At 28.5% G+C, this 16,138-nt stretch overlaps 1 protein-coding gene across 4 annotated transcripts in view; it reads right to left on the bottom strand.

Moving 5' to 3' along the window:
- Positions 1-9,503, bottom strand: part of LOC101241452 (uncharacterized) — a 148,106-nt gene extending 138,603 nt beyond the window's left edge. For all 4 annotated transcript variants that reach the window (XM_065805837.1, XM_065805839.1, XM_065805840.1 and 1 more), the window contains exon 1: positions 9,335-9,503. In XM_065805837.1, the coding sequence (XP_065661909.1) occupies positions 9,335-9,387 (53 nt within the window). In that variant the 5' untranslated portion in view covers positions 9,388-9,503. The remainder of the gene's footprint in view (positions 1-9,334) is intronic.
- Positions 9,504-16,138: the final 6,635 nt, after the last annotated feature.

Here is a 16,138-nt window from a genome sequence, read left to right as displayed (position 1 = left end):
GTAAAATGAAAATCGTTAAAATTGTTAATAATGTATCATTATCCAGGATATGAAGTTCCAAAAAGAAATCCAATTTTTAAGTCACAAAATCTCTACTTTGTTTTATTTTTTGGAGTCCATTAGATCTAAAAATACAGAGGCTTTAAAAACTTGGAAACTAATTTTTTTTAGATCAGAGTTCCTGGCTGCCATTTTACACAAGAACTCTGTGTTCAATATTGTAAGCACCAGTGTTAGCTTCATTTTTGTGACCGTAACGAAACGTAACGTAGTCAGACTTCATTTTCCCAAAAACCAAAATTGAACGTAACGAAATAATACTTAAAACGAAGTCAACAAAGTTGAACGAAGTTGAACAAAGTTGAACGAAGTTAAACAAAGTTGAGCAGGATAACTTAAAATATTGAAAACTTCATCACCAATTTGCAATTAGTAAATATATATGAATGTTGCCTCAACTAATAGTTTCAACCTAAGATTAGCAATGGTATTAGGTCAATTTAAGATGTAAATTAATTACCTTAATGCATGAAAAACTAGGATATCAAATGTACTAAATCAAAACTGAAAAAAGATAATCAGGACTTAATACTGGCTATTGCCACATTTGGGGACCTACATTTTATTTATTTTGACTAATTTTTAGTAAAAAACAAAAAGTTTAGTACTACTATTGCAGAGTTATTTCCAATCGTGTAAGCTATTTAATAAACAAAATTGAAATAAAAATTTTCCACATTTTCGCAGGCTTAGGCTCGACTTTCTAAAATCAGACTAAACTCTGGCTTTAACACCTTCTTCTTAAATTTAATTTTGGTTATTTATACTAGCAATACAAATCAGTGGTTTTTAAAAGTTAATTAGGTTGTTCTAAAATGTATTTGGTTCAACTACGTTCAACTTTGTTCAACTACGTTTAACTAAGATGAATAATACAAAAATACCGTAAATAAACGTAACGTAATTGAAACAAAACTACGTTACGTTTATTTACGTTCAACTACGCTCAACTTCGTTGACCGTAGTTAAACGTAGTTGAACGAACGTAACACCGATGCTTACAATATTGATAAGTTCCCATATTTTAAACATCCTGATTTTTTAGCCTAAAGTCTAATATTCTAAACCTTTTTCAATAGAGTTTGGACATATTTAACCCTAATTTGAGCTATTATAAAAAATAAAAATAAATTTTTTAAATTGATAAATTAATTTCTAAAATGTAATAATTGTATCATAAAAATGTATAAACCCATCATTGTTAAACAATTTTGAAATCAACAGTTTATTTTATCTATTTCAAAAGGTAAAAAAAATCCTTCACACAATTTGAATCACAAAAATTATACTTAGATTAATTAGGATGAAACTTGTTTTTGTTAATTTTTAAAATAGCACTAGCATTTCTCTAGAAATTTATATTTTGATACAATAATTTTATTTATGTATTGCCACATTTGATTAGTTTCTTTAGAAAAAAACTACTTGACTATATCAACAATTTGTTATTTAAAATTTATTTTATTCATATACTAAGTTATATATTTTGTTTTGAAGTTTTTAAATAGTTAAAGCATTTTTAAAATCATTTAAACACATAAAATGATCCATATATAATCAATTGTTGACAATGTCAATTTTAAATGCTTTGACTTTCGTCCAAGATTTCTGTGTTGTTTAAAAGCCAAAACCATTAAATTAATTGCGAATAAAAATTTTTTTTAAATACCGCAAAAACGCAAACTTAATTTGAATGTGTTGAATGTGCTATAAAAACCACACAAATTAAAGAGAAAATTAAAAATAAACAAACCATAAACTGAAAAATTAAACGAAAAATAAATAAAGGATAAACCAGAGAAAATAAAAGCATAAAATAAATATATTTTTCAATTTAAAAGTGACTTAATAAGACAAACTTTATTTAAAAGCTTTTCAATTAATAATTTAAAGCTAATAGTTTTTTCCTATATTGCCACGTTGTTATAGCACTTAGGTTGATTAATTGTGACATTTATATTGCCACATTGATGAAGCACTTAGGTTGATTAATTGTGACATTCATGAGGTGCGACTATTATACCGACATTGGATGAGGACTCAAATCCTACTAACTGATAAATTTTTTTTTCATGTTTTATTTGCTTTGTAGATATTAGAAAATAAACTTTGTTTCAAATTTTTAAATAATTAAGTTTCAAAATAATTAAGCTTGGATTAAATAACTTTGAAACTTCAATTTTTTCTAAACTCTTGTAGTGAAACACTTTTTTATTAAAATAAAAACGTATTAACTTAATGCTTTTATTTTATCTGGTTTATTTTTTATTCATTTTATCATTCGTTAAAATTTTTAATTTTTCAGTTTAGTTTTTTATTTTATTGTATTTTATTTCTCTTCCTAGTTTATAGTTTATTTTTGTTTCTAAGTTTTAGTTTACATTTTTTTATTAAGCGCGTTTTTTAAAATCGCTACCTTAAAACATGCAAGGAGCCATGGCCAAGTTTTCAAAACAAAATATAGTCATATAAGGTGTGCAACTATGTTTCCTGAGAAGGCTTGATACCCATATAAAAATTACGAAATCATTAAAAAATTCCTTTAAAGTCTTATCTATATTTGCTTTATACTTGAAACAAACTGTAACGTAATTGTTGTAAATGTAAATGCTTTATAAACCAGTTATTGAATCCCATAGTCGCATGAGTTATTGAATCCCATAGCCGCTAAAAATCACAATATTATAAAAAATTTTGGGAACTTTAATGTGCTACAGTTCAATACCTACAGACAGGCAGTGCAAATTTTTTGTAACTTTTGTGTAATTAGGGTAACCACTTGTGGTAAAAAGCAAAATTCTGCATTAAAAGTTAGTTAAACATTTGCAGCAGCCTATTAAAATATCACTTTTTTAAAAAAATATGATAAATTACATTCACTTTGCAGGCATATAAAATAGTATAAACAGTTAAAATAAACTATGAAACTTTTTACAGTAAAAGATCTATAAATATAGACAATCCTTTTAAAGAATTTAAAGACCTATACTCTATCATATGATATGATTATAGCCTTATGACATAAGTGTATATTTTTAACTTTTTTCTAAAATATACTCAGTTTTACCTTAGATGATATAATCATTGTCTTAATTCAATTTATTTGATTTTGGAATATCTATTTAGTTTTATGCATATAATATAATTTACATATCATTATAATTTGAGTGAAAACACTTCAATTGCATTAAGAGTTGGTTTTAAAATCTAAATCTAAAGTTTAAAGACTATCTTTATTGGTAATATCTCCACTCAAAAATGAAAGTAAATGCGATAAATTAGGATGTGGAAAGCAAAATGTTAAAAAACTGGATACAAGTATGACAAACCTAGTAGCATCAGCATTGGATATAGACCGGAAAAAATAAATTTGTTAAAAACAGAATACAATAATAAAACCTAGAAAACTAAAAGAAATTAATTTTGGATTTTAGCAAAATACAAATCAAATAAATTTAACTTACTTATAGCCAGAGAAATACAAAATATTGCATATTTATTTTTTTAATGAAAGTAGTTTTTAAAGAAAAGTTTTATAAAAGTTTCATAACATTTTTCATTTTATCAAAACCATCATAAACAAATGCTTTATAAATTGAAATGCAACATAATATTTTGATATAACCACTAAAAACAAATTAAAAGAGAGTAAAACCTAAACATGTGATCCAAATTTTATGTAAGTACGACAACTTAATAAAATTTTTACAGGAAAAGTATTTTTTATAAGGTAACTATTTCTGATAAAGGGTATAACCTTTCCAAAAATAATGGATTTAGCAACTTGATATTTTAAAAAACAAAAAGCAGTAATGATTCAAATCATAAGTAAAAAACTAAACAGGGGTGAAAGATTAAGTTAATCTTTCTTTTTTAAATCTGGAACAAGTTAGAACAATCAGAAGTTCAGAAGTTGTGATGCAAAACAAATTACAAAAAGACAAAAGAAATTCAAAAGGTTGTAGATTTTTATACATAGTCCAACCTGAGCAAGATAGTACTTTATAATTCACTACTCTTTTTTAGAGGTTTCAGTTTAAGTTATTTTACTTATATCTTTTTCAACCAATCTTTCCAGCAGGTGAAACATGAAATAGAAACTGTTAAAAACAAATTAAAAATTGCATCTTTTTTCATTTTTTTACCTTTTTTCAAAACATTTAAAACCTTCCAAAAATGAGGAGGTCCTAAACTTTATGCAGTCGTATCTTTGAGTGTCAAAATATATTTTAACAAAACTTTGAAACCTAATTACAATTTATGATAAGATTCAAGATATTTTTTTTTTTTTTTAAATTAAAGTCCCTATAACACGGATGCAGTTTTTTAAACAAGTATTTCTGTGTTCTAATTGCCTAAACTTTTTGCAAAATATTATCATTTAAACCAATAATAGTTGCAATTATCTTCTTGTCAAAAATCTATTTGGAATGTAAAAAACTTTCTCTCTAACAAATTCAGACAAATGAAATGCCACAAACAATACCTTAAATATTATAATGTGCGTCAACAAAAAAGATATGATACTTTTTTGTAACACATTATAATATTTAAGGTTCTGTTTTCTGGAGAATTGTTTTGCTGATAGATATGAAAGTAATGGTTTCAAATTGGAAATAGCAGCAGCGCAATGTGAAGAAAACCATGGAGAAGAGCAAGACTTGATTTAAAATCGTCAAGAGGGAGAAAAAGATTCCATGCCAGCCTGAATCCAAGAAGTTATGTAAGAAGCACATTTGTCAGCAGGAAGACAAAAGATTTCTACCCAAGGGCCATCGTGAAAATCACGGAAAGAGACCTAGTCAGCTCTAAGGTAGTTGTAAGAGGTATGATGAAAAGGGGATTCTGATAATGAAGAAGAATGAGATAATAGTTTGAGAGAGATTAAACCATGATCAGAAGCACCTAAGGGTGAATGTGGAGAAACTAAGCATTGACTAAGATCAGAAACAAGACAAAAGTCAAGTAGAGAAGGTAAATGATTCAGATTGTCTGGACAGCGAGTTGGAATGTTAACTAATTGTGCTAGAGATTGAGAAAGGCTAAAGTTGTGGGCCTTAACACCTGCAGAGTCACTGACATTAGAGCCAAGCCATTCAGTGTGATGAGCATTAAAGTCACCAATAACAACGATATTGGCTGATGGATAAAGAGAAAGGGTTTGGTCGATTTCATCAGAAATAACATCGAAAAGAGTGTAGTCTTGAGATGAAGGAGAGCGATATAGAACAAAGAGAAAGGCGATAGAGTGAAGTGGTCTCGACAATACACACCAATAGTACAACCAGGGATAGTATACATGTGCAAAATGGCACTGTTAGTAATCTGATATTTTACAGTTGTTGATGGAAACAGCCTCTCTTAGAGCTATAGAGCTACTTTCTCTTAGCTCTCTCTGAGAGCTATAGAGCTACCTTAGAGTTTTGGGAAACCTGATTACCAGCCAGCCTCAGAACCATAAAACTGAGTTTTAGAGCTGTACCCTCATTAGGAGATAATAGAATGAGTAGCCTAAATATAAAAACAGAGATACAAACAAAACTCATGAATTGAGTCAAGAAGATCCAGCATTCTAAAACCTGAACTGGAAACGATCTATTATAAATATATCTATGCCAGCCTAATAGATAAAGAAGGGGTGCGATTCTGGTCAACAGATAGAATCATACTACTACTACTACTACTACTACTACTACTACTACTACTACTACTACTACTACTACTACTACTACTGCAGAAATCAGAAAATCTTACTATTAGCCTACCTTAGAACCATTAAACTGAATTTTTATAGCTGTTAAGAGATAAAAACTAGATTTACATACCCACCACCAAGAAAGTATATTAATGCATGTGATGAATTAAATTGCCCAGCGCAATATTTTTCACTTATAAAACTGAAACACGTTATTAACAAGAGCTATTATGCACATTCAACATCAAGCCTTCGAGAGCGATATTCAGGTTTGAAAATTGGTTCCCATGGGGTATCCAAAAATTATGTATGCAGGTATGGTGAGGGGATCACCCAAAAGCGTACCAGTGCGAAAAGTGCTTAAAAGGGACAAGGTGGGCGATTTGTTGTTTGAATTTTTTTCATGTGAAGTCCTGGAAGTCAGACAAAAAGCTTTAGTTTTTTCATTAATGTATTTGTCTATGTATCGGAAGAATATATATATTCTGCGGTTTTGATATTAAATAAAAACAATAAAATATTGCGTAGTTTGATTTGTTTTATAGCCATTCTCAAAATTTAAAAATACATTTCAAATCAAGTTTTCAGTTGAATTATTACTTTAAAAAGTATTCATCTTAACAAATAAATAATAAAAAAGATTATTTATAGATTTTTATTCAACTTATTACTAAAATTTTAATAATAAGTTGAATTGTCATTAAAAAATATTTAACACGTGATTTTTTAAGTTTTCTTGTTCCACATTCCAAATTTGTGGTTTAAAACTTATGATTTTTCAAAATTCTATCTAATATATAATATTATAATAGATGAAGAAATTTGATGACTTAGATGATGATTTGTCTGAGAGAATTGTAGGTAGAAAATTATGCCATGAATGGTATGATACTCAACAATCTAAGTCTGTCGAGTATGATAGTAGAGTAGAAAAAGTAAAAAAAATTTTGCAAGATAGAATTTACATTACATAGTATTTCTTACATTACATAGTATTTCTTCATAGAATTAGCATTGCATAGTATTTCTTACCGGCAAAAAAACGAAATAGATTCTGAAGCTGTTGATTATTGCATGAAAAAATTCCAGCTTGCTGCTGATGTTGTTTCAGGAGAATTAATATACTCTTAATGTTAATGTGTATTATTTTCACAATTGTAATATTTAATAGTGCCAAAATAGATATTGCAAGACTTTCAGCTTGAAAAGGTATGGCAAGTGATGAAACTTGCAAAATAAATACAGCAAATAATGTGACTTGCAGAAAGGTATAAAGCGAGTGATGAGACTTGCAAAACAGATACTTTAAGTGTTGTGACTAGCTAAAAGGCATTGCAAGTTATGAAACTCACATAAAATTTTTGATGGCTGCGGCTTGACTTTTCGCTAGGTTTATCATTAAAAATTATTAATATATAGTTTTGTTATTGGAATTTTAATTTAAATCATTTACTAAAAGCTAAAACTAAAAAATTAGTTTTTAAATACATCTTCAATGTAATCAAATATTATTTCTTGTTAATGAGATTTTTATAAATTCCTTATTTTAAAAAATAGTAACCTTATTTTAGCTTTTAATTATTTTTCCATTAAGCTATATGAAATATTCTAGTTATAGTAGACTTTCAATACCAGTTGTATAATGTTACTTTATAATGTTGGGTTGTATTACTTTATATTGCTGTATGTATAATATTATTTTGGAAACTTATCGCAAATATAATCTAATTTTAATTTCTAAATAATCTTTTATAATTAGATTAAGAGGGGCAACTATCTCATCACCTAAAGAAATGGACACAACACAGATAAATAGGTAAAATTTGTAAGCGTATTTTTAATAATATTTCACATTCTATAATGATAAAAATAATTATAATATTGAAACATTCTTTGATTTTAGGTTAAGGAAATATGTATTTTTTTGTGTAAAGATGGGGGAGCATCTCCCACTCCAGCTACACAAGGTGACATGATTATTTTCTTAAAAAATAATTGTTAAGTAAATATATATATGAGGTATCATTGCTGCATCTAAATTTTCTTTTGGTAACTTTAGCGTGCAGTAATAGCAATTGAAAAAAAAGTTTCGGGTCAGAGGCAGAGGAAAAGGACTTTATGTCTCTCACCCACTATGTCAAACTATACACCACTAATATATATTTTGTAATCGTAATGAATATCTTTTTATTAAACAATTACAACAAATTTCATTTGTTGTAATTGTTATAGTACAGGGTTCATGGCAGTTTTGAAAATCCATTTTCCCTGAGTTTTCCTTGATAATTCCCTGATTTTCCTATATTTTTAAGAATTTTTTCCCTGAATTCAGTGCGGGTAAAAAGTACATATTTTTCCTTTTTTATGTTGAAGGATATATTACTTTCGCAACTGAATACTGGTTCCTAAAACAAATAGTTACTACAGTAATCCATTTATCTAAACATATAGCTACTATATCTTATAAATGTTATAAAACCACTGTAGTGAGCAACTTTCAATATTAAAAAAGATTCAAAAACTGGATACTGTAAAGTAATTTCAATCAGAAATATTAAAATAAAAAATATTCCCTGAGTTTTCCCTGATTTTAGAGATTTTAAAGAAAAATTCTTTGACTTTTCCAGGTATTCCCTGATTTTTTAAATTTTAAAAACTTTTCTCTGGTTTTCTAGGTTTTCCCTGAGTACCATGAACCCTGTAGTAGTTTTACCTAAAAAAATATTCATTAGAATAATTTTTTTTTTATACTAAGGTGTATTAAACCATCACCACCATATCTACCCTAACTTTTAGATACAACTCTAATATTTCCTTAAGGTGTAAAATAAAATGATAACAACTTTTTATATATAACAACTATTAACTTCATTTAAATACACTCTTTTATGGATAAAACTTGCATTTATTGAGGTTTATAAAGGTTGTGGTGCCTTTTCTAACACCCTGGATATGCCCGTTGACAAGTGACTAATGTAATAATATAGCCCTCATATACGCTTAACTTTTGATACCAAGATATAGTTTTTTAGATAGGTATTGACAAAGTACTAATGATTTTACTTTAGAAAAATTCAATTTTGACTACTATTTCTTCAAAAAATCTATTTATTGAAAAGTAGGTACTTATAACGCCATAACTTTGGTAGGTTTGCTTACCTTTAAAATTCTGTATTGAAGCCCTTTCTAATGATATATAAGAACCTAATATATTATTAATTTGAAAATTTCATGTCACATAGGTAAAATAGATTAGCTCATCTGTTATACCAATTTGTATATATAGCTTTTAGTAATTTTTAAAGTATAATTGCGAGTAAAACTCATTTCTTATCGTAAACAATTTAATGTTGTTTTTATGTTTGTTTTTTTAGTTTTTTTTTTGTAAAATTGAACCTAATTTTTTAAAAAATGAATGAAATATTAGAGTGATATATAACCTGTCAACTTGAGTAATAGTTGAACATTGGAAAAATTTGATTATTATTAAAAATTTGATAATTTGGTAATAAAAAGTTCATAGTCAGAAAACTGGGAAAATTTTAACTAGGAAAAATTAACTTAAAAAATTCATTATACCTGCGTATTAAGGGTCTTATTCTTATACCAACTTGAATATTAGTCGTATCCATGGCTAAATAATATATAAAAACTTTCTCATCTAAACTAAAATTTCAATTATAATATTTAGTAAAATACGAAAACAACTTAATAAAAACGTGCTAAAACATAGCCGTACGCCGAATTTAAAATATTGCTTACTAAAACAATGAAAGTAACTTAATTTTGTCTGTCTTGGGTTATTTTTTCTTAAAAAATAATCGTTAAGTAAATATATATACAAGTTAGATTGCCTTGAATATTTTGATTTGCATTTCATAAATCTAGTTCGGAAATATAAACAGAGTTTGATTTAAAACTTTAGCAGTTATATGCACACAAAAAATTTTTTGGAAGGTTTTAACTACTTTGCTTGTTTCCGTTTTAAATTAAACACAGTGTTATAAAATGGGTTCTAACCTTGACTTTCTGACCCGAGAAAACCCTTTTGTGGAATGATAGCCCACACTATGGGGATCACTTGGATATAAGTATTAAAATCAATATCAGACGTCCTGGCAAGTTATTGATGTTTAAATTTTCTGAATTTATTGATTACACACACATTCGAAATGACAGCTTGTTTTGCATTTTTACAGTAAGATATAATTTTAAATTCAAGTAAACAAACATACTGTAGCATAAAGAGCATTATGTTTTATGAAAACATAAAAAAAAGTTGAAAAATTAAAAGATATCAAGAAGATAAGTTTTCTTTATTACCAAACAAATATAATATTTTTTTATTCTTCTGTTTTTCTGTTTAACTTTTCATAAAAATTATTTTTAACTGTGAAAATAAGACAGTTTTTGAATTTCGGGAAAATTTCGGGAAAATAAAAATTTCGGGAAAAGGCATGATTTATTTACTTTATTCACGAGAGCAAAACTGCGCACATCTAATTTTACAAAAAAATGCCGAATACAGCAAAAAACCACCAAGACTGCAGGAAAACTGTCTGTTTTCTTTGCTTCAGTAAATGTCAGAAGGAACTGACACCTTTCCTAAAAGAAAAATGCCAAACAATACTCAATGAGAGGATCGATTTTAGTAATGACAAAAAAATTCCACTTGGAATTTGTGAAAAGTGTCGTTCTTGTTTAAGAAGAAAGAATTCTGGAGAACACATCACTCTCCCATCACTTTACAATTTTGAGACTATAAAAATTCGACCTCAAACTAGAGACACACAATGTGACTGTTTGATTTGTTCTGTTGGAAAACTGAGAAATAATGGTCAACAGAAAACTGAAACTTTTGCAGAGCTCAGCACAAAATACTCCATGTTCAACTGTCCAAAAACGATGCTCTGACTGTTTTTCAATTATTGGAAGAGGATTACCTCATCATTGCACAAAGGGCACTTTGCGAAATAACCTTGTTGCTGTTGCAACCAAGGATCCTGTTGCATCTGAACGAGTTGCTGCTCTTGTTGTTTCAAGTAAGGATTCTTCTCCACATGGCACTGTTCGATTGAGTCAACCACAAGGTGGAAGAATGCTTCCAATAATGCCAGGTAAAAGTTTAACTTTCATGAAAAGATATTTTAGAAATTTCGAAATTAAACAATATCTGCATTTAATTTTAGGTTCCTCATCAGCTAGAAAACTATTTCCTCCGAACCCATCAATTAGTATAAAAGAACTTGTTCAAGTTCAGGCAAACACAGGGCTTTCAAACAATGGCATCAAGAGACTAGCTGCTACAATTAATCAGTCAACTTCACAACATATTGTTGAGAAAAACTATGCTGTAAAATTTGATGCAGTTAGTAAGCAGCTTTCTCACCATTTCACGAGTTCATTCATTAAAGATTATGCTGGATGTGAGGGACTGTCATTCATTGCAAGGACTTCAGAGAGCTTAAAAATGAACTCATTTCTATGAGAAGCACATCAAACAATCATATTGTGAAAGTTGGAATTGACGGTGGGAGAGGATTCCTGAAAGTAAGCCTTGGAGTTATTGAATTAAATCGTGAACCTAACACTCCCCCAGCAAAACTCAATTGCACAAACAAGTTTTTCAAGGACACTGGAGTTAAGCGGCAACTCATGATTGCTGTCTCTGAGGACCTGCAAGAAAACTACTCAAATGTGTCTCAAATTTTCGAATTGATCAATATGAGAGACAAAGATTTTGTTTTGTCCTGTGACCTAAAACTGGCAAATATAATTTGTGGTCTCCAAGCACACTCAAGCGCACACCCCTGCACCTGGTGTGAGTCAAGTGCAAAGGACCTTTTAAATCAAGGAAAATTAAGAACTTTCCAATATCTTGATCAGAATGTCTCACTTTTCAATGCAGCAAGATCAAACATCAAAAGAGCTCGTGATTACATGAATGTTGTTCATTCTCCTGTATTCTGATTATCTAAAAAAAAAAAAAAAAAATCTTGTTGGTAAAATTTGTTTTTTTCATTTTCACCCCCCCCCCCCCCCACACGTCTTTGTCGTTCAAGATGGCCCTGTCAATAACTTGCCAGGACGTTGTAATCTGATTTTAATACTTATATCCAAGTGATCCCCATAGTGTGGGCTATCATTCCACAAAAGGAGTTTCTCGGGTCAGACAGTCAAGGTTAGACCCCATGTTATAACTCTCTGTAACATTTGGTGTCCGATTTGAAGTAAACGTTGTTCCGCCCCGCTGCATCACTATGCATACTGAAAGATTAAACGATAATGTGATTGTGCCCAACATTGGGGTTGTTTTTTGTTTTTTTGTTGTTGATATGGTTAGACATAGCCTCTTCGGATATTAAGATACTGCAACATTCCGCTACGTTCACCTGCAATAGAATTTCGGTTGAATACAACTTTATTTTCAAAAATAGGCTTTATCCTAGGCTTTTCCGCTAAAGGATTTTATGGCCTCTTTTATGGTCGATAGCAGTTTTACATCTGGTAATTGGTATAATTGTTGACTGTTTTGTCTGCAATTAGCTTACAATTTATGTATAAAATTTTATAAAGCTGTTTTTCTGTTAATGTTATCAACATTAAATTAGGGCCGCCCCAAGAAAGAACTAAAGGTCCAACTTCAGGGTCAAAACTTCCCGACTAATTTTAAATAAAATTTTCCAAGGGAGTTAGACGCTTTTTCCCCCCACCCCAAGGTATGGCCCAGCATTAAATATATGTCACCTAGACATGTTGCAAATTTATAATGCTTTCTTAGATTTTTTCTACCATTAGCGTCAAGAGATTACTCTTCTGATAGAAGAAAACTGATCCGTATCTAAACTTTCTATAATTTCGCTAAAATTACTATTCTCAGATCTAAAAATATCAACTTTTCTAAATTGTGAAAACCCTGGGATGATAATATCTATTGGATGAGAATATATTTCTGCAACATTATTTAAGTAAAATTCAAAGAAATTGTTAATTGAATACAAAGTTGAGAATATCTCTTTAATTTCTCTTGGAGCCATCTTACTTTTATCTTGATATTTTATCATACTTTTTTGCTTAACTTCTTTTTTTATTTCATCTTTCAGTTTACATTGGTTACATATCGTGTAATAAAAACTTGGAATCTGGAAAAAGATCATAATAATCTTGTCGCCAGAACCATATAAAGATTGTAATGCAGTTAAATATAATACAATTAATTTAAATCAAAATAACTACTTTTTTTTTTAACATCATCGCTTCCATTAAAGCTCCAAGCAACATAAGAGTTGGAAGTTACTGGAAGAGAAAAGATGAAGGTTATAGAGTAAGATAACGATTGACAGACGACTTAAAATTATGCAAATTATATGAATCAGGAAAGCAAAAAGAAGGAAGCGAATTCCAAAAAAGTGATGCTGGAGCAAAAAAACTAGAGGAATAAGAGTTTTTTGAGCACTTAATAACATTCACAGAAAAAGGATGAGACTTATTTGAATGACGAGTAAGATGAGAATGAATTTTAGTAGATGACTTAAGAGACGCTGGCTTTTTAGAGTGCCCATTATAGTATTTGTAAAAAATAAAAAGAGAAGCAACATTACGACGATGCGAAAATGGTTTAAAAATTGGCTGCAAGAGCAGGTCCAACTATGCTTACAATCCGTTTTTGTACCTAGTCTGAAAGATAAATATAATTAAAAAAAAAATGGTCAAAAATATTTTAACATACTATCCGTTGAAAAAAAAATTCGACCAAAACCAAAATTAGACTGAAAAATTTTTTCCAAAAATATAATATGTTGATAAGTTATACAAAATTGGGCTGAACAACTTTATTCCAAAGGTAAGGTGCTCGATAAGCTATACAAAATTGATTAAACTTTGATCGACAAAAGGGTTTATTGAAATAGCTATTACATCGCAAACTATATTTATTAAAAACATTTAAAGCAATTGCTTTAAGTGTACGTACACTAGTATGTTTACATAGTGTATGTATACATAGATCGTTAAAAATATTTAATAATACGTTATTCATACAATAAAACGTAAAACATAAGTTGTTATAAGGTATTATAATATAAAGTTCACAGACGTTTAAAACATTAATATCTTTAAATAAAGGTTTTGTGTTTGAAAAACGATTTGAAAAATATACTTACCGAATTGCATGTTTCTGATTGCGATAAAGACGTCTTATTTTATTTTTGCCTGTAATTTCCCAGTCAATATTTGCATAGTTTATGTTGCTATGAGTAAATGAGTAGTATAGTTGTTTTAAATTATTTTTATTTAAATAATTTTTAGCCTTATATAAATTCGAAATAAATTTTTGCAACTTTTGTTGGTATGTAATCAATATGGGGGTTTCCATGACAGACGTTCATCAAGATATATACTAAGGAACTTTAAATGAAATCTTCTTTGATTTCTACTTTATCAATAAAATGTTAATGCAAATCTTTTGGCAAAAGACATTTTTTTAATAGGGGGATAATTATTAACATTAGATTTATCGCCGTCTTTGTGAATCAGTAAAACTTTGAAGATTTATAAGAAAACCCCTTGCTGTATAGATGCTTGGAACTTTAAGAAGATTATCTTTCAAGTTTTCACAGCAGTCTATAATTATGTTTCTGTTTAGTCCGTCCGTCCCGAATGCTTTGTTACCTTTTTAGAGATTTGAACGCTCTTCCAAACTTTTTAATAGATAAAAACAATAAACCATAGTGAAAAGTGAATTATTGGTAGATTTTAAAAGATGATGAAAGAATGTATCAGTAGAAGGAAATCCCATTCGTAATTTGCTTCCGATATCAGTAAAGTACTTATTGAACTCATTTGCTATTTCATTCGGTTCACATAGACATACGTTGTTTATTTTTGGTTGGACATGTTTTCTGTTTCCCTATTATTTCTTTTAATATTTTCCATAAATGTTTTGAACCATTTTTATATTTAGTAATTAAATTAGGGTAGTAATTTTTTCAATTATTTACGAATTTTTTCAAATAGAAGTTTGTAGCTTTTATACATCTGTAGATTTGAATTGGATTTTAATTAATGTATTTTATATATAATTTTTTTTAATTTTTAAAGATTTTATAAGTCCCTTGGTAATGCAAGGACTATTTTATGTTTTTGGTTCCAGAATTTTTTCTGGGACTGGGAGTATTTTAATCGTACACTGAGTGGATTGTATTAAAGAACTTGTTATTGATTACATCTCACGGAACGTTACATAAGTTGAGCATGTCGACGTTGAATTGTTTTTTGCAGCCGAAATATTGTAATATTTATATTTATTATTATATTTTATTTTATTTTATTTTTTTTTAAACATTTAAGTTTACATTTGTTAGTTCGTTTTTTCAATATAATGAGAGCAGATAAAAGTTAATACAATTTATAAAGTAAGCAAATGCTACTAACATTTAAAAAACTAGGTATCTGAAAGAAGATCAGTAAGATCTTATTGTCAGAACCTTATACTAGTATAAACAAAATATTAGGTTATAAAGTAGCTATAAGTACAACATAATAAAATAAAATTTACATACACATATCACTTTGTAGTGTAGCTAATAAAGTTTAATACGTATTTCCATAATATAAAAATTATTGTAAAATTTTGATAATATTGGGAAATAAAATATTTTTCAGCCTAATTTTAAAAAGATGCAAAGAAGTAGGTAGATCAAAATTGAAATTAGGCAAAACAATTTTATTTCGAAAATGGGGTGCGCGATAATCAATGCAAAATTGGTAAAAAATTTGTTCGACAAAAAGGCTCGATATAGAAGGTTGGTATTTCTTAGAGAGTATTTATAGGTAGGTTTCGAGGTAATTAGATCATTAAAAACGGCAGGAGAAAGATTATTTTTACTTATATATACAAAGCATAAAATATTAAAAATATTGAGTTCGTAAATTTCAAGTATTCTCATTTCAGAAAAAAGTTGTTTGGAGTGAGAAAAACGATCAGAAAAATTAATTACACGTGTTGCATGTTTCTGACGGCAATCGAGAGATTATAACTTACTTTTTTCAGTGCTTGCCCAAGCAATATTTACTTAATTCATATAGCTATGAATGAACGCATAATAAAGTTGGGATAAAACTTTTTTATTTATACAGATTATGGCCTTATAAAAAATTTCATATTTTTAGAAACTTTAGTACCAACATAATCAATATGCTGCTTCCGTGTGATGTTCTCATCAAGGAAAACATCTAAAGTTTTATGACGCAATCTCTTTTTATTTCAATTTGGTCAATAAAGATATTAGGTAGAGCTGGGGGTAAATAACGCTTTTTAGTTATCGAATGAAAAAAAATACATTTTCGTTTTTTTAATATTATGGGTAAGTTTATTGCATTTAA

Source organism: Hydra vulgaris, chromosome 09, assembly GCF_038396675.1.
Source record: "Hydra vulgaris chromosome 09, alternate assembly HydraT2T_AEP".
Lineage (NCBI taxonomy): Eukaryota > Metazoa > Cnidaria > Hydrozoa > Anthoathecata > Hydridae > Hydra > Hydra vulgaris.
This window is presented reverse-complemented; position numbering and strand designations above follow the sequence as displayed.